The 23595-nt window shown below is 42.8% G+C and overlaps 1 protein-coding gene and 1 long non-coding RNA gene across 23 annotated transcripts in view; one reads left to right on the top strand and one right to left on the bottom strand.

Annotated features, from left to right (window-relative positions):
• The window catches only part of LOC106828086 (carbonic anhydrase 5B, mitochondrial-like), a 41042-nt gene that overhangs the window by 14226 nt on the left and 3221 nt on the right, over positions 1-23595 (top strand). For 5 of the 22 annotated variants that reach the window (XM_070502106.1, XM_070502107.1, XM_070502112.1 and 2 more), the window contains 2 exons: positions 3820-5001; positions 6109-14565. In XM_070502106.1, coding sequence (XP_070358207.1) covers positions 10690-11232 — 543 coding nt within the window. In that variant the 5' untranslated portion in view covers positions 3820-5001; positions 6109-10689 and the 3' untranslated portion in view covers positions 11233-14565. Of the gene's footprint in view, positions 1-2650; positions 2744-3819; positions 14566-23595 lie in introns of those variants that run through there. The other 17 variants (XR_011499634.1, XR_011499635.1, XR_006523037.2 and 14 more) reach the window with 12 other exon arrangements.
• On the bottom strand, positions 6-23567 carry LOC139042658 (uncharacterized). Its single transcript, XR_011499640.1, has 3 exons — positions 23056-23567; positions 8542-8649; positions 6-2345 (listed from the first exon to the last, which is right to left on the bottom strand). It is a non-coding gene; the product is annotated as an uncharacterized lncRNA (long non-coding RNA).

Genomic DNA, 23595 nt, shown 5'->3' on the forward strand with positions numbered 1-23595 from the left:
AGAGCCAGACTGGTGTTCTTGTCTGGAGTTAAAGGGACAGTTTCTTGTCAGCAGAGGCCATATCACACTGCCTCCATGCGAGCATGAACCTCTCCTGTTAGCAGTGGCATGGCACTCATTGGACTTACTTTCTTTTAAATTGTGCTAAAATGCACGTGGCATGAAATTGAGTGTTTTAACCATTTTTAAGTGTACAGTTCAGTAGTACATTCACATTGTTGTGCAACCATCACCACCATTCATCTCCAGAACTTTTTTCATCTTGCAGAACTGAAACTCTCTACCCATTAAACAGTAATTCCCCATTTTCCCCTCCCTGTAGTCCCTGGCAATGACTGTTTTACTTTCTGTCTCTGAATTTGAATACCGGGTACCTCATATAAGTGGAATCATACAGTATGTGTCTTTTTATGACTGGCTGATCTCACTTAGCAGAATATCCTCAAGGTTCATCCATGTTATAGCATGTATCAGATATTCCTTTCCTTTTTAAGGCTGAATAATATTCCACTGTGTGGATGGACCACATTTTGTTTATCCATTCATCTGTCCGTGGAAACTTGAGTTGCTGCCACCTTTTGGCTATTGTGAATAATGCTGCTACAAACATTAGTGTGCAGACATGTTTTTGAGATGCTATTTTCAATTCTTTGGGGTGTATACCCAGAAGTGGAATTATTGGGTCATCATTGGACTTTTTTGAGTGTATGAAAAATGTCCTTTCTTGTTTTTATGTACAATTTCTTCTACAAGTAGTATTTTCTATTAATACATCTCTCTCTATGCATAGATTGTCTAATTGATATAGAAGATAGGGCATGAAATTAAAACTTAGCTAGAAATTTATTTTGTGTGTGTGTGTTGAATACGTGCTAATCTTCCTCTGCTTGCTGACTTTACAAATAACTTCTATATTAAATAGTAATACTGGGGCCAGCCCCATGGCCAAGTGGTTAAGTTCACGCACTCTGCTCCAGTGGCTCAGGGTTTCACTGGTTCGGATCCTGGGCGCAGACATGGCACCACTCATCGGGCCACATTGAGGTGGCATCCCACATGCCACAACTAGAGGGACCCACAACTAGATTATACAACTTTGTATTGGGGGGATTTGGGGAGAAAAAGCAGGAAAAAAACAAAAGGAAGATTGGCAACAGTTGTTAGCTCAGGTGCCAATCTTTAAAAAAAAATAGTAATACTGTTTATTCACATTTTACGTGATAAGATTGCAATACAGAGTAAAAGGATAGGCAAGCAAAAAGTCTACATTTTTGGTCACCTAATAATATATATATATATATTTTGTCATTCATTGATTTATTTATTCATTCAGCATTTACTCAGTGCTAATTATGTGCCAGGCACAACACTAAGTCCCAGGAATACTAACTTGATTCTTGACCTCCCAGAATTCAAAGTCTGGTGAGAAAAGTATGCATGAAATTAGAATTAAAAGCAAGTGTGTTTTGGAAAAGGGTTTCTAAAAGTACTGTGAGACCACAGAGGAAGGTGTGATGTAGACTGCTCAGAGGAGTCTATGATGATTTCAAAGGAGGAACATTTCCGTTGGGTGTTGAAGGATGAATAGGAGTTTGCCAAGAGGATTAGAAGGGCATTCCAGACTGAGGGAAAATCATGTGTAAAAGCAGATGTTCATAAAATGGCCAAAAAACAAAGGGACCAGAATGCAGAATGTGTATTGTGGGGAGAGGCAGGAAGAATGGTGATCATTGAACTTAAGAGGGTAGATGGAAGGCAAGCTCATCAGACACTGGTTATTTTTAAAGAAGAGAGTGGCACAGCATAGTTTCATTTAATTAGTCAGTTGCTTTATTTTTTGACATTAACCCAGGCAACAGTGCAGGGCCACAAGGTTGGATTAATCCAACTGAGAGATGGTAGAAGCCTAAATGAAAGGTGTGACAATCGAAACAGGGAGAAGGAGCAAGTTTTAAAAAGCATTTCTAAGATAAAAGCAACAGGACTTGGAGGTGGAGACCTCTTCAAGTTAAACGCAAAGTTAACCATGACTTTGAGGTGTCTCACTTGGGAGGCTGGAGGGCTGATGATGTCAGAAAGTTCATGAATGACGGATGAGGAATAATTTGTAGGGAAGTATAGGGAGCACATAAGAAAATAAAATTTCTTCTTACGACTTTTTCCCCAATTTAATTTTATTTTAATTTTAAATGTTACATTAAAAATAGAAAGAAACACATTTTAAGTGGTTATCCCTCAAAGAAGAAATGTCTTCAACTCCTGATTCTCATAGGGAGAGTCTGTTTCTCTCAAGATAAACATCTTCTCTCCTTTTGACGCAAATGCATTTTGGATTTCAGTATTTCCTGCAAATCAAGATAGGAATGAAGAAATGTTGATCCCTCACTGAATTGTTACTCACTTTGCTATATAAGTTTTCTTTTATTTTTCTCCCCAGATAAATCCCCTCATTCCAAAGTAATATTAATTGCTGCTCCTGCATAAATTTCTTCCTCTTCTTTATTTCTGTCTCATTTTGCATCAGATTGTTATATGCTTTTGCCAGTAGCTTTATTTTGGGTGAGGAGACATAATTAAATATAGTAGGTTGAATTAGGCTATTGCTATTGATTTATTTTGGAATGATCCTATATGGTTAGGCATTAATCCTTCTTCATGTGGTGCATCAGAACGCAATCAAATTTGAAAGCTTTGAGGATGCGGCAACTGGAAGAACATGGTCATTATACGAATATTTTTGAAGGTAAAAATGTTACCAACTTTAAATGATGGATTTTAGAATGAAAGAATATTACAATATTGTTTTTTACTTTAAGAATATTGGGATCAATACATTGGTAAGATAAACAATGCTTAAAACATAAGATTGTTAAGAATATGTTTCAAATGGCATAAAACTGTGCTGTCCATGGTAGCTACAAGCCATGTATGGCTGTTGAGCACTTGAAATGTTGCTAGTGTGATTGAGGAAATGGATTTTTAATTTTATTTGATTTTAATTAATTTAAATTTAAGAACCGATACTCAGTTCAGTTATTGGAAAACTTTTTAAAATGTTTGGAACAACTTGGGTATGTGTATCCACATTTTCTAGTGTAAAAATAAAAATCAAGTATTTCTGATCAAAATTTAGCATCCAGATTGGTATGTGCTGCATGTGTAAAATACATACAGCAGATTTCCAAGACTTAATATGGAAAAAATGGAAACAGTCTCATTAATAAGTTTTCATAATGATTACATGTTGAAATGACAATATTGGAATATATTTGGTAAAATAAAATGTTATCAAAATTAATTTCACCTGTTGTTTTTTAACTTTTTAAATGTGGCTCCTAGAAACTTAAAATTGCCTCTGTGGTTTGCATTACATTTCTATTTTTAGGCACTGGAATAAAAGGATAAAGGCAAATAGCATAAAATAAATGATGGTTAAAATGTGAGATTAGTTAAGAATAATTTTTTTAAGATTGGCACCTGAGCTAACAACTTTTGCCAGTCTTTTTCTTCTTCTTCTCCTCCCCAAAGGCCCCCAGTACGTAATTGTATATTCTAGTTGTGGGTGCCTCTGGTTGTGCTATGTGGGGCACTGCCTCAACATGGCTTGATGAGTGGTGCCGTGTCCGTGCCCGGGATCCAAACCCACGAAACCCTGGGCTGCCGAAGCAAAGCACGCAAACTTAACCACTTGGCCACAGGGCTGGCCCCAAGAATATATTTTAGATGGAATAAAAAGATAAATACAAACAATTATGGGACATGATCATGAAAGGAAAAAAAGAGGTCTCTGATGGCAATACTGTCGTTTTCATTTTTCAGATGAAGAAAGTGAAGCTCAGCGGAGGTGAAGTGCTTTCTTGCCAGGTCACACCGCTAGCAACTGAAGAAGTGGACTGAAAATCTGTGGACTGTACTCTGTGCAGGACCTCTGAGCTCTTGCAGGTTTAGCAGGTTCAGGCCTCCCACAAGCTCCCTGCTTTAGTCCCGTCTGGAGGCTGAGTATTTTCAGGGTACCTAGGATTTGTTTTAATCAGGTATAGCAACACACAGACATGGAAATGACTGTTGTGAAGGAAGGATTTTATTATACTCACAGATTCCTAAAAACAGGAGGCATGAAACACCATGCAGGGTCACATGGGGAAGCACCAGGCATGGTCAGGAGGCAGATAGAGCGAGGGGAAGATGTGAACAAGAGCCTTTATTATGGCTTCCATGGAAGGAATGGGTGAGGCAGCATAAGCAAGCTTAGGATTGCTTGGTTTGGATAATTTCAGCAGGCTCTGGGACACAGAGGCTGCCCCTCGTCTGGTGCCTGATTCTGGGATAATTAGGGCAGAGGAATAGTGGCCCAGAGGGTGAGAATCTTATAAAGGAGGAGTTGGGGTCTGGGGTCTGGATTGGTTGGTTTGCGTATTAAAGACGTCCTCCCAGTTTGTTCTGTATAGGAATTAGCTAGCTCGGGGAGGGGCACTTCCTCTAGTGTCAGCAAGGCCTCAGATATCAAAGCATGAAATACAGAAACCAGAAAATGTGGTTATTATGCTGAAGCTGCAGAAATGAGCCCTTGAGGACTCAGGGGCCTGAGCTAAAAGCTGTGCCTTCCCACACTCTGGCTGGCTCTGAGAGCTTCAGCCTCGAGAGCCCCTGTGGGCCAAGTGCCGGTAAGGCTCAGAGGGAGAGGCTGATGGCACAGGGGACACCTTTCCCTCCAGTCTGTGGGCTCCAGCTTGTCAGCAAACAGCCTACTCATTTGTTTTGTATCTACTTTCATTCAGTGATGTTTATAACATTCTAAATTGTCAGCTTAAGTGCAGGTTCAGTACTGTGGATTATTTTTAGGTAGTCACCAAGTATCTGATTTTAATTCACATTCCATTACAATTCTAGAGTGAGATGTCAATTGTTTTTAATATTTTCTCATTTATTGTTCTTTAGCTACACAAACATCATAAAAAGCTACAGAAATTGGTGGATACTGTGCCATCAATTAAGCATAAGGTAATTTTTCTTTTTCCTAAATCAGTTGAAATCTACTTTATGTTTCAGTCTCATAGTGGAAACACTAAATAGGGCACTTTGAATTGGGAAATATAATTAACCTCAATGTAATTCAGGTTTTCTTTGAAAGTTGCTGAGGGGCCAGCCCCGTGGCTGAGTGGTTAAGTTCATGCGCTCCGCTTCGGCGGCCCAGGGTTTCGCCCGTTCAGATCCTGGGCGTGGACATGGCACTGCTCGTTAGGCCATGTTGAGGTGGCGTCCCACATGCCACAACTAGAAGGACCCACAACTAAAATATACAACTATTTACTTAGGGGATTTGGGGAGAGAAAGCAAAAAAAAAAAAAGAAAAGAAAGTTGCTGAGAAGACAACTTGCCATTTATGATGCTTGTGTTGAGAGAGCCCCTGGCCCTGGGCTACCTTGCAAGGTACAGAAATGATTCTTTAAAGAACATTACCCATATTCTTCAGGTTGGATACCTCTGTCCAGCCCCCGAGATTAATTGTTCAACATTCAGAGTCCCAAAGGGGCTGCTCCCTGGAAGTCCATGTATTCTCTCTCTCTTTTCCTCTCCTCCCCACCTCTGTCTCTCTCCCTCCTGCCTCTTTCCCTCTCCCTCTCTTTTTCCTTCTCTCCCTCTCTCCCCTTTTAGTCTTGGATCCTGGCTCCTCCTAATTTGTATTGCATTTTAGAAAGGAGAATTCTATGAATCTCTCTTGAGAAAGGAAAGCCTGTTTACGTACCAGCTACCACCTAATGCCTCCCAAGGAGTTCAGAGGAGACCACCTGCTGTAAAGTCACTAGAATGGAGGGAGAAAATGGTGTCTGCTGTGTTCCCACTGACAAGTATCAGAAATACACAGTTGTCAATTATATTTCAATTTTTTAAAAAGTCAATTATATTTCAATTTTTTAAAAAAGAAATACAGTTAATTACAAGAAGAAAGCATGGGCATAATTCTATCCTAAGGTGCCCAGAGGTACCTAGAGCTCCTCTGGACCACTACTGGTCCCCAGACACCCCTAGAATCATCATCTCATCATCCGATTCCTCAGTGGTTTTTACCACTAAATGATAGCTTGGTGATCTCCTTCTCTTGGCCAGGATGCCCTTGTGGAATCTGGGTCCTTTGATCCTTCCTGCCTGATGCCCACTTGCCCAGATGGACCTACTCAGGGGCCCTGACTACCCCACCACTTGCCAAGTCCATCACCTGGATTATTAAGAAGTAACCTGTAGAGGTTGATCATGATCAGGTACAGTCTTTCTACATTTCTATGTAAGGAAATTCTAGTTTGCCTCTTTAAAGCAAGGTTGGGCTCAAACTTTGGCATCAGTTTTTAACATCTTGTAGCGCTTATACATTTTCATTAAAGTGTGCTAACATCTTGTCTCAGTTTGGACATGAATTTGGTGATACTTCAAGTTAACCAGAGAGAGGAGTTAAAACTAGAAAAACATAAGCTTTTTACTTTCATTCTTGACAATGACGTATATTTTACTGTATACGCATTATGTAGGATCTCTATAAAAATTAAGACTCTTTTAAATGGAAAAATGAAGCCTGGAAATGGATGTATTCAGAACCCTTTAATTTCCTTAAGGGAGTTTTACTATGGAATCTTGGGGTAAAGACAGAACCAAACAACGTCCATACAGAAATTTTATTCTAAGTCAGGAGTTTTGACTTGGTATTTGTTTTTCCTTTAGAAACTAAAGTTTAAGTGGTAGTTACTACATCAACACACAAAATCCTCTTTAATTTATAACCTAACCAAACTACAATAACTGCTTTTACTTGTTTGTATTGGATTTTAATTGATTAAAAAATTTTTCTCAAGAACAAAAGCTTCCAAATTCTTTTTTATGAAGTCAAGATAACAGTGAAACCAAAACCCACCAAAGATTGGATACCCCCCACAAAAAAGTAAATAATAGGCCAATATCTCACAAAAATTTTTAGAAAAAAAAGAAAGCTAAATAAAATATTAGAAACAGAATCCAGCAGTACATCAGAAATATATACTTTGCCCAAGTAGGGTTTTTCTAGTAATGCAAGGATGGTTCAGTATTAGGAAGGATATAGTTATGATTAATATACTTCATCCTATCAGCAAGTCTAAAGGGAAAACTCATATTTTCATTTCTATAGTGTAGGGGAGGAAGACATTTCCTCTACCCTGTCTGGGTTCATCTGGCCGGAGAACAAATTAAATTCACATGAGACAGAATAGCAGGAGAAAATTAAACAAAGCTTTATAGCATGTATACATGGGAGAGGCTCAGGCAAGCTGAGCAACTCGCCAAAATGGCTGAAGCCCCCACCTTAAATATCATATCCAGCTAAAGGCAAAGGAGGATGTTGGGGGTGGGGGGAGTCAGTTACAGGAGGTTACCAGAAATAGGAATAAGATTATTATGCAGATTTAAGTCCTTGCCTTTGGCATTGATTAAGAGTTTCTAAAGATAAGGTCACCCCCCCCCCCTTCTTCCTGGTAGAGAGGGAGATACCTTTACAGATGGAGATTTCCTTTACAATGTAAATGTCTCTTACAAAGGGTAAGTAAATTCTACTTTTCAGTTGCTTTCCTGTCTGCAAAGTAACCAGCCTCAAATAATCATTATGCCAAAGAGACATATCTTGGGGTGGCCAATTCCAGGCCCCCACAATAGATTCCTAAAACACATTTTGACAAAATTCAGCTATTTTATAAAAACGCTTTTTAGTAAAACAGGAATGAAAGGACAGTTCCCTAACTTGGTAAAGTAGATAATAGTATGCCTAGTTTGGAAAGGATATCTACTAATTCCACTATTATTAGCATATTAAATATTAAATTAAATTCTGGTAGTAGCCAATAAAGTTAGGCCAAAAAAGATAAAGGAAACTAGAGAAACAATTAGTGGAGTACCATAATTTATAGAAACCAATTCCTTTGAGAAATATAAATCACAGTTAGAAGATATAATGGAAGAAAGAACCCTACTTACAAGGAAAACTAAAAAACTAAAATACCTTGAAATGAAGTTATAAAATGTTAACAAGAAAACTGTAAAACATTCCTAAGGGACACAAAAAACTTGAACTAATAAAATTCATACCATGTGATTGCATAAGAAAACATCATCAAGACGTCTTTGATGTCAATTCCCCCTAAGTTGTTATTCTCCATGAATTGTTTATTCTCCATAAATGTTATGTGGTCTCAATAAATATACCAATAGTTATGTTGTGAGGGGCTGTCCTGTGCATTGTAGGATGTTTAGCAGCATCCCTGGCCTCAATCCACTGGATGCCAGCAGTACCCCCAAGTAGTGACAACCAAACATGTCTTCAGACATTCCCTACTGTCCACTGCAAATTCACCCCTGGTTGAGCACCACTGATAGATGCTAATCTCCAGTATCAACTAACCAGTGAAATTCTTTACCTCTTGGTGCGTGAGAAGAGGAAACGTCTTCAGTGTCTATGAAAACAAAACGGCTTTTAATTAATCAACACATTGATTTACCAGTAAAGGTATATGAGTGACTCACTTATTATTGCCTGTAGCTCACCAGCACACTCTGGTTTGTCAGAGGGTCATTAGTCACAAACCGGAATGACACCCACTGAGTTATATTGCAGATAGGATGTGAGAAATTCTGTAGACATTGGAAAGAAAACTACGTTAGAAGAAATCCATACCCAATGGCATTAGATCATCCAATCTGATACTATTACCATCTTAAGAGAGATGTTAGTTATGTAAAAAAAGTTATTTCTATCCTGAAAAATGCCTTGAAAAGAAAATTATACCATAGGAATTTCTCTGTTTTCAAAATCATATACCTGGGGATCATTCCTTAAATAAGGAATTGGCCGGAAAAAAAAAAAGAATTCATGAGTGAGTAGACTGTTAGGGATTTCATTCCCACACCTACCAGCTAACCACACTCCTGCATCTCAAAAGATTTGGCCTCTCGCTGACCTCAGAAACCTGATGCTTCCTCACTAAGCTCTACTAAGTGTCCTCGCCACAGCCAACCTCCTCTCCGATCTGCAGTGAATCTGTTGCCCACTCTTGGATTCCTTGCAGGCTTCTACTTTCTGTCCCTTCCCAACCCAGCATTGGGGCCAGCCCAACAGGTGCCTTAGGCGTGTGCTTTTGAGGGAAATTTTCACAAGAAAAGACTCATTTTTTTCACACCACCTTGAACGGACCTGCAAACCTAAGCACAATAATCAGTTACCCAGCAGCCCTTACACACTTTGTTTTGTGTGAGGAACACTGGCCCTAAACTAACATCTGTGCCAATCTTCCTCTATTTTATGTGGGATGCCACCACAGCGTGGCCGGATGAGTCATGCTAGGTCCGTACCTGGGATCTGAACCTGTGAACCCTGGGCTGCCAAAGTAGAGTGGGCAAACTTAACCATTATGCTGCCAGGCTGGCCCCTTGCAGAGTTTTTGAAGTTGGATGTTTTCAACTACTAGTGAAAAATGTGCCTCGCTCTATTTGCAAGACTGCCATTAGAAATGAAAGGAGAGGGGCTGGCCCAGTGCCACAGCGGTTAAGTTCGCACGTTCTGCTTCGGTGGCCCAGGTTTCGCTGGTTCAGATCCCCGGTGTAGACATGGCACTGCTTGGCACGCCATGCTGTGGTAGGCATCCCACATATAAAGTGGAGGAAGATGGGCACGGATGTTAGCTCAGGGCCAGTCTTCCTCGGCAAAAAGAGGAGGATTGGCAGCAGATGTTAGCTCAGGGCTAATCTTCCTCAAAAAAGAAAGGAGAGAAATGGCATTAGTGTTCAGAGAGAACCACCCATCTATGAATGTTTGAAGGTTGACAGTTCTAGGAGAGTCCACATTAAATCAACATTGTCAGTGCTAAAACATAAATCCTGAATGTCTTTCACCAGTTCCTTAAGAGCAAAATTGCAAAAAGTGACATTAGCAACCATTCTAGAAGAATGAAGTACACATCCCCTTTACTGACAAAAGTAAATTCGTTGTTTTTCTTTAAAAGAACATTCAAGTGTATTAGGTTTGTTTTTACAATAATGAAGGAGCAGCCTTCTGTCCATTTTCTATAATTTTCAGGACCTAGTAGAAATTATTATATTTTCTCCCTTTAAGTGTCAAGTACAAAAGTCCAGGTGCAGGTGGGCCATGACCGAATGGTTCAGTTCCCACACTCCACTTCTGGTGGCCCAGGGTTTCAGATCCTGAGCGCAGACATGGCACCGCTCATCAGGCCATGCTGAGGCGGGTCTCATATAACACAACCAGAGGCACTCACAACTAGAATATACAACTATGTACTGGGGAGCTTTGGGGAGAAGATGGGAAAAAAAAGATTGGCAACAGATGTTAGCTCAGGTAACGATTGTTTAAAAAAAAAGTGAAGGCACTAGTGGGCCCCTCTGCCCGGAGCCCCAGAGCCAAGCACTGGGAACCGACAGTGGGAAGCCGGACGTTCCTGTCCTCAGAGAGCAGGCGGCCTCCCCCCGCGTGGGGTCTCTGTGTTCGCAGGGCTGGCCTGGCACGTGCGGGACCCCGTGCCCGGCGGGCCCGGACGTGCGACACCCCACGCGCTGTCCTTGCGCCCGGTACCAACGGTCACGCAGCCTGTGCGCTTGGCGTCTGAAGACTTCGGACACGTCTGGGAGCCGAAGGCCCCGACCCGCCGCACCGCGATCATGGGCAGCTACCTGGGCACAGCCGAGGCCGCACAGCCGCCCCCAGCCCCGGATCGCAGGTCCCAGCGACCCAGACCCGCCGGCAGCCAGCAGCACTGGGACCAGTGCCCGGTCAACCACGTCCACCCTGAGCGCTGGACGCGGACCCAACCCCGCCACACCTCCATGGGGCTGGATTTGTCCGAGAATCAGAAGAGCTTCAGGCAGCGATGGCTTTGGAATGCCCGGAACCCCCGACACGTCCGGAGCCCGGTCACCGTCAAAATCAATCCTCCTGAGCGCAGAGGGAGCGTCTCCCGAGGTCCACCCCCGGAGGAGCCCCCGGACCCCTGTGCCAAGGAGACCGTCCTGAGGGCCCTCAGCCAATGCCAGAAAGGAAAGAAGAAGTTCGACGGACCTCTCTGGTTTGAGATCCCTGACCCGGAGGAGAGGAGCCCGAGCCCCCAGCCCAGGCCATCTGCCTTCCAGCCTGTACGGAGAAACGGAGTGACCCCTTCCTTTGTGCCCAGGCCTGGGCCTCTGAGAAGCAACCTCCGCCACTGATGCAACAGTGCCTGACAGGAGGAGACTGACCCGGGCCTGACCTCCAGCCTTCCTGGGCCTTCCCGGTCCACCGCCCACCACCCACTGCCCACCCTGCTGCGAGGACACCACCAACCAGCCCCCAGAGCCTCGCCTCGCTGGAGAGCTGGGAGGGATCAGCACTCCGCGGGGCCGGGGGCCTCCTGCAGCCTCATGTCCCCCTGTGTCCCAAGAGGCAAGGCCCTGCCACCACCACCTCCTGAGACTCAAACCCACAGTCCTTTTACCCTGTTGGCCCCGCTCTACCCCTCCGTGACTCACTGACACCACCAGGTCACCTCCCACCACCCCAGCTGGCAGGTCTGCCAAGCCCCCAGGCCCACCTCTCTGCTCCCTATGGAGCCCACGCTGAAGATACACTGTTTGCCTTCCTCCTGCCCAGCCAGGCCTGCCTTGTCCCTGGGACCACGCTTACCCAGAAAGCCTGCTTCTCCACTGTTTGCCCAGTTTGTATAGAGGAAAGTTTGTTCTTATTTTAAATAATAATAATGGTGGGCAGCTTTATTATCATACAGATTGTCATTGTCTTTCTTTCAAACAGTCACACATTAGGATTTTGTCCACACCATGGCTTCCCCACCTCAGCACTGTTAACATTTGGGGCCAGATAAGTCTTTGTTGTTTGTTGGGTGCTGTCCTCTGCATTGTAGGGTTTTAGCAGAATCCCTGACCTCTAACCTCTAAGTGCCAGTAGTGTACCCATATTGTGAAAATAAACCATATGTGTCCAGTCACCACCAAACATTCGGGAGCCCCTCCTTGGGGGTGGGAGGGTGGTGGGAGTGGGGAGAGGCTGGCAAAAAAAAAAAAATCCCACTGGTAAAGACCCACGGGGGATGGTGACCCCTACTGGCAGGAACACTCAAGCTTGGTGTCCCAAAATGGGTGGTTTTAAAACACCTACAGGGATGAACAAAATGAAGTGGTGCATGCTTGCCAAAAACATTTCCCCCAATTTTGTAGAATGGTGTGGGGTGTGAATTATTCATGATGTTTGGCTTTATTAATAATCGGAAAATGTATTTTTTTAAATGAGCAACTTAACCACTTCAGGTTGTCAAAAATCAAAAAGGTAAATAATATCAAGTGCTGCTAAAGATGCAGAGAACTAGAATCCCATATATTAAGAAATTTCTATTTTTTAATATAAAAAAGTTAAATAATATCAATTGCTGGCGTGTCAGAGGGTCCAACTGTTCTGGAGCGGCATTTGGAAGTGCTTCCTAGAACAGAGTGTGGCCGCTAGAAACTCTCTTACACACACCCTCACACCCCAACACAGATTGGTGAGGATGCTCTTTGCAGCACACTTGTCAGGGCAGAGAACTGGAACAACCTAAATGTCCAACCTAAATCGAGAGGCGAATGGATCGAGTAAATACGGTGTACAATCTCAAGGGAATAGCATTCCACAGATGGCAGGAAAGAAACAGCCAGGGTTTCTCCACTATTGGGCTACTGGGCCAGATAATTCTATGTTGGGGAATGCCCTGTGCATTGCAGGATGCTTAGCAGCAAACCTGGCCTCCATCAACTAGCTATCAGTAGGACCACCTCCAGTAGTGGCAACCAAAAATGTCTCCAGGCATTGGCAAATATCCTCTGAAGGACAAAAACACCCCCAGTTGCAAACTACTGAACTAGAGCTACACTGTTTTATAAAAGGAGGAATCTCAAAAGTACAGTGTTGAGTGAAAAAGAAGGGAAGTGGGATACTATGTATAGCACATGCCCTTTATAGAATTAAACAACTACAAAGTAATATTGCTGGCATAATAGAGGAGGCCAGAAACCAGGTAAGAGGCCATTTGGACACTTTGCCTGTATTGTTCTTTCTATCTAGAGCCTCTTTAAATACTGCTCAAACATGAATCTCATGGTATTCCCCTTTAGAGAGTCAGAGACTACGCCGTAAACAAAGCAAAGTCCCTTCTCCTCTGGAGCTTGCTTTCTAAGGAGGTGGAAACAGAAGATAAACAAGGAGATACACACACACACTGCCCGCTGGGGAGAGAGCATATAAAGAAAGAGAAGGCAGGAGGAGGGCTGCACACAGCTCCATCAGCGTAACTGTGGCCCTGTATACCCTCCTGTCCCCGTCACCATGGAACTGCACTATCCCTTACCGTGAATTCAAGCTCTTTATTCATTGTTTCCACTGGGTGGCAACTCATGCTTTAATACAGCCCCTCGGCAGATGAAATGACAATATTTGCTCTACTTAGAAATACAGATTTCCAAATGATTAAAATTATTGCTGAAAATACTCAATGGAGACAGTTAGTGTTAGATACAAAAAGTCCTGGACTGAATCCCTAAAAATCAAGCTTTTGTCTTGAAGTTTACTACCTGCCATTTACTAGACTTGAGACACTGCATGCCACTCTACATGAGTTAAGAGCAAGGGCTGGAGATCTTAGTGTGTCAGTGAGGGCGCTGTTGGCATTTTGAGTAGGAAATTCCTTGCTAGGTGGGACTGTCCTGAGTTTGGCACCACACTGATTATCTCTCATCCCCTCCTCCAAATGCCATAGCACTCTCCAGTCATAGATATAACCCAAAAACACATCACATTTCCACATGCCACCTGGATATGTTATGGATGGGGTCAGTGTCCATACCTATATAAAAAACACTTATAAATCTCTTCAAAAGTGTCAAGGTCATGAAAAACAAAGGCAGACCAAGTTCATGAAAAACAAAGGAAAATGGAGAAATTGGCAGAGACTGGATCAAACTAAAGTGGAGTAGACTCTGGAACAGAAAAGGAACATTAGTTTTTTAAAAAGGGAAATCCTAAAATACTACAGTTTAATAACATTAAATGAATTTTAATTTCATATTTTTGATATACCTACCATGGTTATTTAACACAATAACATTAGGGACATGGGTGAAGGGTCTAGGGCAGTTAGTTGCTCAACCTCAGCACTATTAACATTTTAGGCTGGAAAACTCTTGCTTGCGAGAGGCTGTCTATCCTTTTGCAGGATGGACAGCAGCATTCATAGCCTCTACACACTAGATGCCAGTAGCACATCCAAATGTGAAAACCAAATGCCTGCAGACATTTCCAGATATCCTCAGGAGCAGTGGAGGGAAAAATACACCCAGGATGAGGACCATGTACACAGGATCTCTCTGTATTATCTTTGAAATTTTTTTATAAATATCTATTTTTTCAAATTGAATACACACACACACACATACATACAAATACAGGAGCAAAGCAGTTATTTTTAAAGTTGCCTGGGCACAGTAAAATGATCTACAAGAACAAAACAAGGAAATTGAGTAATAATAGTTCTTACTGGCTTCACTGATAAGGAGATAACAGATACAAATGTACTTTGATAATAAGAAAGAGCTATATTCACATGCAAGATATTGGCATCTATCAGCATAAGGGTGGTCTTAATAATTATGTAAAAATTTAAAAAATTAGTTCTGTTTTCTATTCAGATTTGTCAAGTATTTATTAGAATACCTCCCACTGTACTAGTGTCTTAAGAAGCACCATTTCCATCATTTCTCCAAGATGGATATTAGAAAAAAGGTGGAGAGTTTTAGCTGCTTAGGGTCTTCTTCAACAGAAGAGTACTAGGTACCCCTCCTACACGATGGTTCAGCCAGGAGAAGTAAGTCTAAGATTTTAAGCGAACAAAAATGTAACCGTGTGCTCGACAAATACCAACCATAGAAATATAATTGCAGAGAAGCATTGATAATTTGTTCAGATACTGGCAGCTGAACTAGCAATGAGTACGCCCTCTTCCTAAAGTAGCCAGGCTGTGGGAAAGCACAGCCCTGCTTCTGGAGACAGCTGCGAGGCAGAGGCTGTGGAAGATGATGGAGACACACTCATGGGCTGGGGCTTCCCCCTTGTTTGGATGATTTGAGAAATTAATTGATGTCTTGGCTCCCACAAGAGTGAGAAATTGAGGTCCAACAAGAGATAAAACCCAGGCAGGAGGGAGCTCCTTCTACTCTGGCCATTCCCACCATATCCACCATGGGAGTATCCTCCCATGGGACTAAGGTGGAAGAAGAGGAGAAGTGGGTGGGTGGGTGGGGCCCTGTTTTCTGGTGTCCACTGTGCCCTAATAGACAGGCCTCTGATTTAAGAGCCAGGATGTTAATCATGCTTCATTCACTCACAAATGTTTACTAAGACCTAACATTGATTAGCCAATATGGTTAGGGATGGTTAGGAAGAGTTGCTATTACAGGGGCATTTAGATTTCATGACTCTACCCATAAGTTCCAGGTACAGGAGTTTAGTGCTGCTGAGACCATCGAAGCCCAAGGTCACAGTGTCTTGAGCCCACCAGAAGATTAAACGCCAAAGTAGAAGCCAGTAATGCCTGAGATGCCAGAATCTGCACACGAGATTCCATGTCCCATGTGAGAACAGACCCAGGACAGTGGGGAGGGCAAAGGGCTTCTAGATGTCATGTGGTTTGTCCAAGTCTTTGTCAGGAGGGTCTCCAACCCCTGCCCTGGTTTGAACTTCGTTGTCTCCAAGCAAAGAACACCCTTTTTAATTTTATCAGCTGAGGGTCACCGGGGAGACTATCAAATATTTTGTCCATAAAGATTTGTCCATTTTGTGCAACAGACGACTTCTCAGGGCCTCAGGACATGAGGGCCAGGCTCAAGTCTGTCCCGTGCTGTGAGCCCCTGTATTCCTGAAGTGTGGCCCACATGGGAGCTCGGTAAGTGATTGTGAAATGAATGGACAGATGAACAAACTAATAGAATGGAGTAATGACTTCCATTGTTTGTACTCACTGTTTCTACATTATTCCAAGAGGGACAAACTGAGAAAGTAAATTGTGCCAGGACTGCGATAATACAAAAGAGAGGAAGGAAAGGAGGGTGATTACTTCCCAAAACTTTGTTTACCCGACCACAAATATTCAGACAACATAATAACACCAACATGATAACTGTGTAGTAGAAGAAGACTCCTGAATATAGTGTAGATGGGGTAGCCAAGAGGACGCGTAAATGTAAGGAAAGTCGGTGTTGAAATGGAAGGAGCATGAAGGCTGACGGCACAGTCTTCAGTAGTTAACTTGCTTAGCAACCAAAGGATAGAAATTCCTTCCATTTACAGATTGTGTACAACTAGTGTGACTTCTTCCATGGTCTTTCTTCCAAATGTGACCACACTGAATGTCTTCTAAGATTTGCACAAAATGGAAAATTAACCAAAAAGTACTTACTGAGCTAAACATGTCTTTTTAAAGTATGTTTTAATGTAATAAACCGAAATGTCCAAATCTTAAAAGTTCTCATCAAGAGAAAAAAAAATTCTGTGACTATGTAGGGTGATGGATGTTAACTAGACTTATTATGGTGATTATTTTGCAATATCTACAAATATTGAATCATTATATTGTACATCTGAAATTCATATAATACGGTGTGTCAATTATACCTCAAAAAATAAACTGAAATCCCATTAGTACAGCTAAATAGAAAATCTACATTTTCAAGATTGTAAGTATAGGTGGATCTGATGGAATTATTTGAATTCACTTCAATAATCATTTTATCCAAGTGTTTTACAAAGTAATAATACTTATTCATATACAAATAGCTTCTTTAAGCAACTCACTGAACAGGTAAAAACTCTTCACTCCCTTTCCTCAAGTGTGGGGAGCCCTGGTCTGAAGGTAATTCTCTAAGAATTGGCTCCACTGCCATTTCTCATCGATGGCGCCAGACAGGGCCAACAGCATGCAAGGGGTGGCAAGAATCGGGCTCTTGTTTCTGGAAATCAAAGGACTAAATAGGAGCTGGGCTGCTGTTTTACAAGCACAAGGCTGTTAATCCCCTTACCATGGATACAACAGTACGTTGTTCTCTTTTAGGTCACAAGACTTGTCCTTGAATAATTAGGCAGAGGAGGAAATCCATTCCATGCCCTACCCCAGTTAAGTCAGAAAGAAAATGCCGTGCTGAGTTACCCCTCTTGCTAAAAATGATCAATTATCCTAGGAAAACAATATCTGCTAAGCGAGAGAGATAAATTTCCCAGTTTATCCGGGAAATAGATTAAAGTTTAAACATAGATTACATTTTCCTTAGAAACTACTTTCAGCATTTAAAAATTCCGGTGAAACTATTTAGTAAATTTGGCCTTAACGTTACTATAAAAACTTGAGAACCCCTGATTGCCATCTTCAGTCGAAGTCCCAAGAAAACTTCAAATAACCTAACCTAAAGAAATAGAAGTTTTTATCATTTAAATTATTCCACCCATTTTCTATTCTGCTTTTAAGCAAATCCAGGAAATAGCAAGAAAATCACTTGATATCAAGATTTCTAGAGCCAGCCCTGGTGGTCTAGTGGTTAAGATTCAGTGCTTTCCCTGTCACAGCCTGGGTTTGTTTCCCGGTTGTGGAACCACACCACCAGTCTGTCAGTTGTCATACTGTGGCAGCAGCTCACATAAAGAACTAAACCAACAACTAGGATACATAACTATGCACTGAAGCTTTAAAAAAAAAATGTAAACAATGATTTTGAAAGAATTGTCTTATTTCTGTCACATTTAGTCCCTATTCCTATAATTTCTACCTGGGCCAGCTTCTTGGGTGTGGGCCCTGTGCTGTGTGGGACCTGATTTTACATATCATACTAATCTCAGGGTCTAGCACATAGCAGGCCTTCAACAGAGGTTACTTCATTCTGTGGCCCCAGCCCAGCAGCGCCGCTCAGCAGGCTGGCCTCAGTAGACCACGGTGAAGAGAGAGGTTCATATGGCTCACAGCGCTGCCTGGGGGCCCTCGGTCAGCTCTCCCTTCCCCACCCGTTGACGGCATCTGGAGCAGCTGGTGTGGCTTTCCTGCCACCGCCGGCTGTTAAAGAGTTCAGGGCAGCCTGATGAAAACCAACTGTCTTCCCGCCTCTGCCGCACAACGGCCCTCCTTGCAGCAGTGCTGGCCTGCATGGTGTGCCCCATGCTGTCACTCTCTGACCTCCACTTACTCCTGCACATCTCACCTTGCCTCCCCCCACAGCTGCTTCATTCTGGCTCATTTGGGGTGGAAGTGGAAAGGGGAGATGGGAGAGGGCGGGAATCAGAGAAGAAAAAGGCAAAGCGGTTTTTCCTTAGCCAGGGCTCTTTGTGGTTCCCTCCTGCTGTTGGGGGTGCTCTGTCATTGGGGGTGTCCTCATGCTCTTAATTCAGAGTGCATTTGTGGGGCCTTTGGGGACCTGTCTGGGGACCTCTGCACTGCATCTTCCCCTGACACGGGTGATGCAGTCTGGCCGACTTCCTCCATCCCAGCCCTGCTCTGCCTCCCTGGTGACTTCCAGCCTCACTCTACCACCTCTCGGTCCTGCAGTTGGTTCTCAGCCCCAAAGGCAGTGACTCCATCCAGCTCCCTTCAGCAGCCCCCACTTGGCCCCAGAACACATTCAAGTGCAGGCTGCTCGCAAAGCTGCCCTCTCACCCAGTCACAAGAGGCTCAAACCAGCCTTCCACCTTTAGACTTCTCCAGCTGAGAGGAGGCTCCAGCTCATCCAACCGGGAAGTGGTAGGCCAGTCTCTCCTCTTACAGACAACTCCACTCTCTGAGCAGTCTCTGCCTCACTTGAGCGAGGCAGGAAACAAGCAAGAGTATCACTCAAAACACACACTCACTGGTAGGGCGAGGGCACCGACTCATCAGAATGGACCCGGCTGTCAGCACCCCACCTGGCTGCGTGGTGTCTATGTACTGGAACCCATTCCTGCCCCTGTCCTATGGGGAAGGCAGTGGAAATGCCACAGCCCTCTCTGCAGGCGCACACCCTCTGCCTCTCTGACCCTCTAGCCTTCTCTCCCCGTCTGCTTAGTGTGATGGTGACTGGACCAGGTCAGCTCTCCAGCAAGCCCTGCATGGACGCAGCCAGGACCTCTCTCTAGAGGTTACATCCGCTTTCATAGTTAATCAAGGGTATGCTGACTGGATCAAGGATATGCCAATCTAGGCTTCCAAATGTGAACAGGCATCCTAAGAGATACTGAGCTCTTATCACTGGAGTTGATTGAGCTTGATGTGAGAGATATTGTAGTGAGGACTGGATGAATGTGGGATGAATCTGAGAGTATTTATTATTCTGTGAATCACTTGGCTATCTTGACTGAGTTACCCTTTACGTTTTCAATCCAGTGCATCTCAGTATCTTCAAGTTTTCTGCAATATTCATCAAAGATGCAATGAGGAAAAAGAAGCATGAATAAATAGTGAATGTCCAAGATGTGGGTCCCTGAAGCCATCCTGGAAAGGGATATTTGCTACTGTGTTATAGTGTGTAACTAACACTACAGACTTGGGGGCTTAAACAACAGAAATTTATTTTCTTACAGTTCTGGAAGATAGAAGTCCAAGATCAAGGTGTCAGCAGAGTTGATTTCTTCTAAGACCCCTCTCTTTGGATTGTAGATGGCTGTCCTCTCCTGTCTTCACATTATCTTTCCTCTGGTGCATGTCTGTGTCCTAATCTCCTCCATAAGGACGCCCGTCATACTGGATTAGGGCCCACCTATTGACCTTATTTTACATTAGTTACCTCTTTAGAGACCCTATCTGCAAATATGATCACATTCTCAGTTACTGGGGATTAGGACATCAACATATGAATTTTGGGGCGCCACAATTCAGCCCATAACAGCTATCCTCCAGAATTCACTCTGCCTCACACTGGCACCAAAAGACCTCTGAAAGGCAGAAGATTTAAAATCTGATCCACTTGCCAAGCTACTGGTGTCTTCCATCCACTCGCCACATTCAAGACAGGCAGCCCCTCTGCAAAGTTGTTTTCAGTCCCATCTTGCATTTTGTGGTCCTCTTTCCCCTCGGGGGACGCCTGTTCATATAAAGATGCAGCCTCCTTTATGGCAGCGCATGTAGAATCAGGCCCAGCACTTGAATTGCATCTTAAACACATCCTGATTCATTAGGCAGCCCTCATCACTCAGCCCCCTGACAGCAGTATTCCTGGGACTCATGCTGCCTGGCACAGCAAGATCAGCACTTTGTCCCTCCATCCAGGGCATCCTGCCAAGAGCTAGCTCTTCCCGCCTGCAACATTTTTCCCCCTTGCAGGCTCCTTCTTGTTAACCCAGTTTGAGTTTAAATGGCATCTCTTCAGAGAGGCCTTCCCCTGATGACTCAACATAGAGAAGCCCCCACCCCAGCCTATTGTTATCAAAGTGGTCAGTTCTTTTCCTTCATATCACGTGTTTACCACCAATCTCTACATTGGTCTACAGACACCATGAAGACCACTTCCTAAGGATACTCTCAATAGTCAACCATGTTGCCCAGTTTCTGTTTGGGAAATTTTGCCTATGAACAGCTGTCATCTGTGTCATTTGTGTCCCACAGTTTATTGCTGCTTTTTCATGCAACTTTACACAAATACAGGTGTAAGTATGTAGACAGTAGTGGCCCCAAGGGATGATTTGAGGGAATTTAGCCTGTGTTAATTTCTGTCAGCACCTCTCTCGTAGCCACTCCATATAAATGTGAGATCTCAGTGAAAGGGGAGCTTGCTGTCAAAATATTATTTCAACAAACTCCCTTATAGCCTCCCCACCCATCAGTAGACAAAATCTGAAGCCACCACTGTGTCTGAAGCATTCTCATTGACTGAAAACCAGAGTGAATGTCTTTTGTGTCAGTAATAGCTATTTGGCCCAAAGGATGGATTTTAAAAAGTACAGTAATTTACATTACAGTGAAACAACTATCTGAGCATGAAGGAAGAACTGGCTTTAGATAGGCTCCCTTGTACTATCTATAATAACTTCAGACAGGTAAAGAATGACTTGCTAAAATACAAATAAAATCCAGATCTTCATTTTAGTGAATAATTTTAAGATCCTCTTTCCTCAAAGTGGCTTTCATATATATAAGGAAAAATGAATGTTAGTTTCATTCTCTCCTTGGTTTCCTGCCCTGCTTAAAGAGCTGAAGTGCAGAAAAAATTCATGTCTACAAACTTAAAAATCAAGAAAGACCGTTCTTGATCAAGGATTGGCACAAACACTCTTCAGAGAGGAAAGGCTTGTTAACAGAATGCTGAGGTGGGGGATAAACCTGCTCAAGTGCAGATGAGAATGATAAGCTTGGTGCAGCAGATAAAAATGAAGATGCTAGCCAGCTCTCCTTGGAGCATGAATTTAACTTGTTTGTCTGATGTTGGGGATAAATTGACCTGATCTCCTGTCCTTTCATTGGTTCCTCTTAAATCTAAGAGCATGAGCTGGCTGGTGCTGGGTAGGAGTGGAGTTTTCTGGTCACAGAATGAAGCCTCCAACTATTTAGATCAGAACAGGGTTCACGTAGTTCTAGATTAAGTATCTTCCCAATGGAACCACTTATCTTGGGTAAGTGTTAAAGGATCGAAAACTTGTGCATTGGATGTAGCATATTTCTACTAGGCACTCAAAACATTTCAAAGAGATAGGCTCCATGCCTAAAAGGAATCGAAGTGTACAACTTAAGAGAGGATAAGGGAAGAGTTGCTAAAGCTAAACATATGTATGCTCTATGACCTGCAATTTCCCTCCTGGGTAAGTACCCAAGAAAAAGAAAGCACATGGAAAATAATGGACAAGAATGTTCATAGCAGCATAGCTGCCTGCTGTGCATATACTTGACGTGTAATAGGTGCTCAATAAACGTGTGAAATTGAGTTGAACACACCTTATTATCTCACATATGGCTTCACAGATCAAGCAACACATATTAGCTGCATATATTTATCCATCAGTTTGAATTTCTAGCCTATACTAGAGATTAAATACTTTAAGCAAAACCGTTTTATTAACAATTTCCATTTGAATCCATTATTACTTTAATAAAACATCAGATTGATGTCTTCGGAATAATTTTTTTTTAAAGATTGGCACCTGAGCTAACAACTGCTGCCAATCTTCTTCTTTTTTTTTTTTCTCCCCAAATCCCCCTGGTACATAGTTGTATATTTTAGTTGTGGGTCCTTTTAGTTGTGGCATGTGGGACACCACCTCAGCATGGCCTGACGAGCGATGCCATGTCCACGCCCAGGATCCCAACCGGTGGAACCCTGGGCCGCTGAAGCCAGGCACGGGAAATTAACCACTCGGCCACGGGGCCAGCCCCTCTTTGGAATAATTTATTCAAGCTTAAGATAACTATGCAGACGACTTAGTATTAAAGAAAGCACAGTGTTATTAGAAATATATTTTAAAATTGAGCACACAGATGTTCCACTTACTGCTGTATCTCCCAAGCTGGTCTGATACTAAGCTCACTTTAAAAGCATTTTCTTGTGAAGGGAATGGTTTTGGTCAGCTCTAAGGTCTGATCGTTGAATACAATCAAAGTTAATGATATAGAATAGTGCTGTCCAATGGAACATTCTGTGATGACGGTAACGTTCTATGTCCGTGCTGTCCAATATGGCAGACACCAGACATAGGTGGCTACTGAGCACTGGAAAGAGCAGCAGCATATAATGACAAAATGTGCCAAACAGCCTGCTAAGTCCTAATATTTAATGCAACTGGAATGCCAGAGAACAGAGCTACAAATATGCTGCCCCAAATATACCCAAAAGTTTAACCTCAATCATCATAGATGGTTTAATAGTTTCTTTCCAAACTCGTAAAACAGAGGCTCAACTTTCAAGCTTTGACACATCTGCAAATTTAGAAAGACAACAAGTTCTTTAAGTCAAAGACTTGCCACATCAGATAACAGAAAATTTAATCTATTTTTAAGTTCCAAGGTGACATACCTGATTCACAGAGTTCAATACGGATAGTAGCCACCAGGAATAAGAGGCCACGACATAGTTTCAGAGTGGAAAGCTAAAGGCAAACACAGAAAGGAAAAACAAATGTCCTGCCCTCCACTAAAAGCTGCCTTCGCCATTCTGTGACCCAGATTAGAATATCAGAGAAACAAGCAAGCCACCACCCGAAAGGTTTAATGATTAACCTCCATCATTTGGGTTAATACTTTGATAGAAGCAGCCCATCTCCTGTCAGTTATTTACGAAAATCTGTTTGGAAAACAGATCAGTTGTCCTTTCCAAACTCTACCTCCAAAGAATGTTTCCTCTGCTGACTCCAAGTTGGAATCTTCCCCCACCCCTTCTGTTGTTGTTGGTTAAGTGCACGGTGGAAAAAAGTCAGTCCTCTCTGGAGGTTTTCCTTGGCATGAACTTCCCACCTCTTCAGGGCTAAAAGATCTGGCTCATAGGTAGGCTTCTTTTTTTTTTTTGGCACCTGAGCTAACATGTGTTGCCAATCTTTTTTTTTTCTTCTCCCCAATA

Source organism: Equus asinus, chromosome X (genome assembly GCF_041296235.1).
Source record: "Equus asinus isolate D_3611 breed Donkey chromosome X, EquAss-T2T_v2, whole genome shotgun sequence".
Classification (NCBI taxonomy): domain Eukaryota; kingdom Metazoa; phylum Chordata; class Mammalia; order Perissodactyla; family Equidae; genus Equus; species Equus asinus.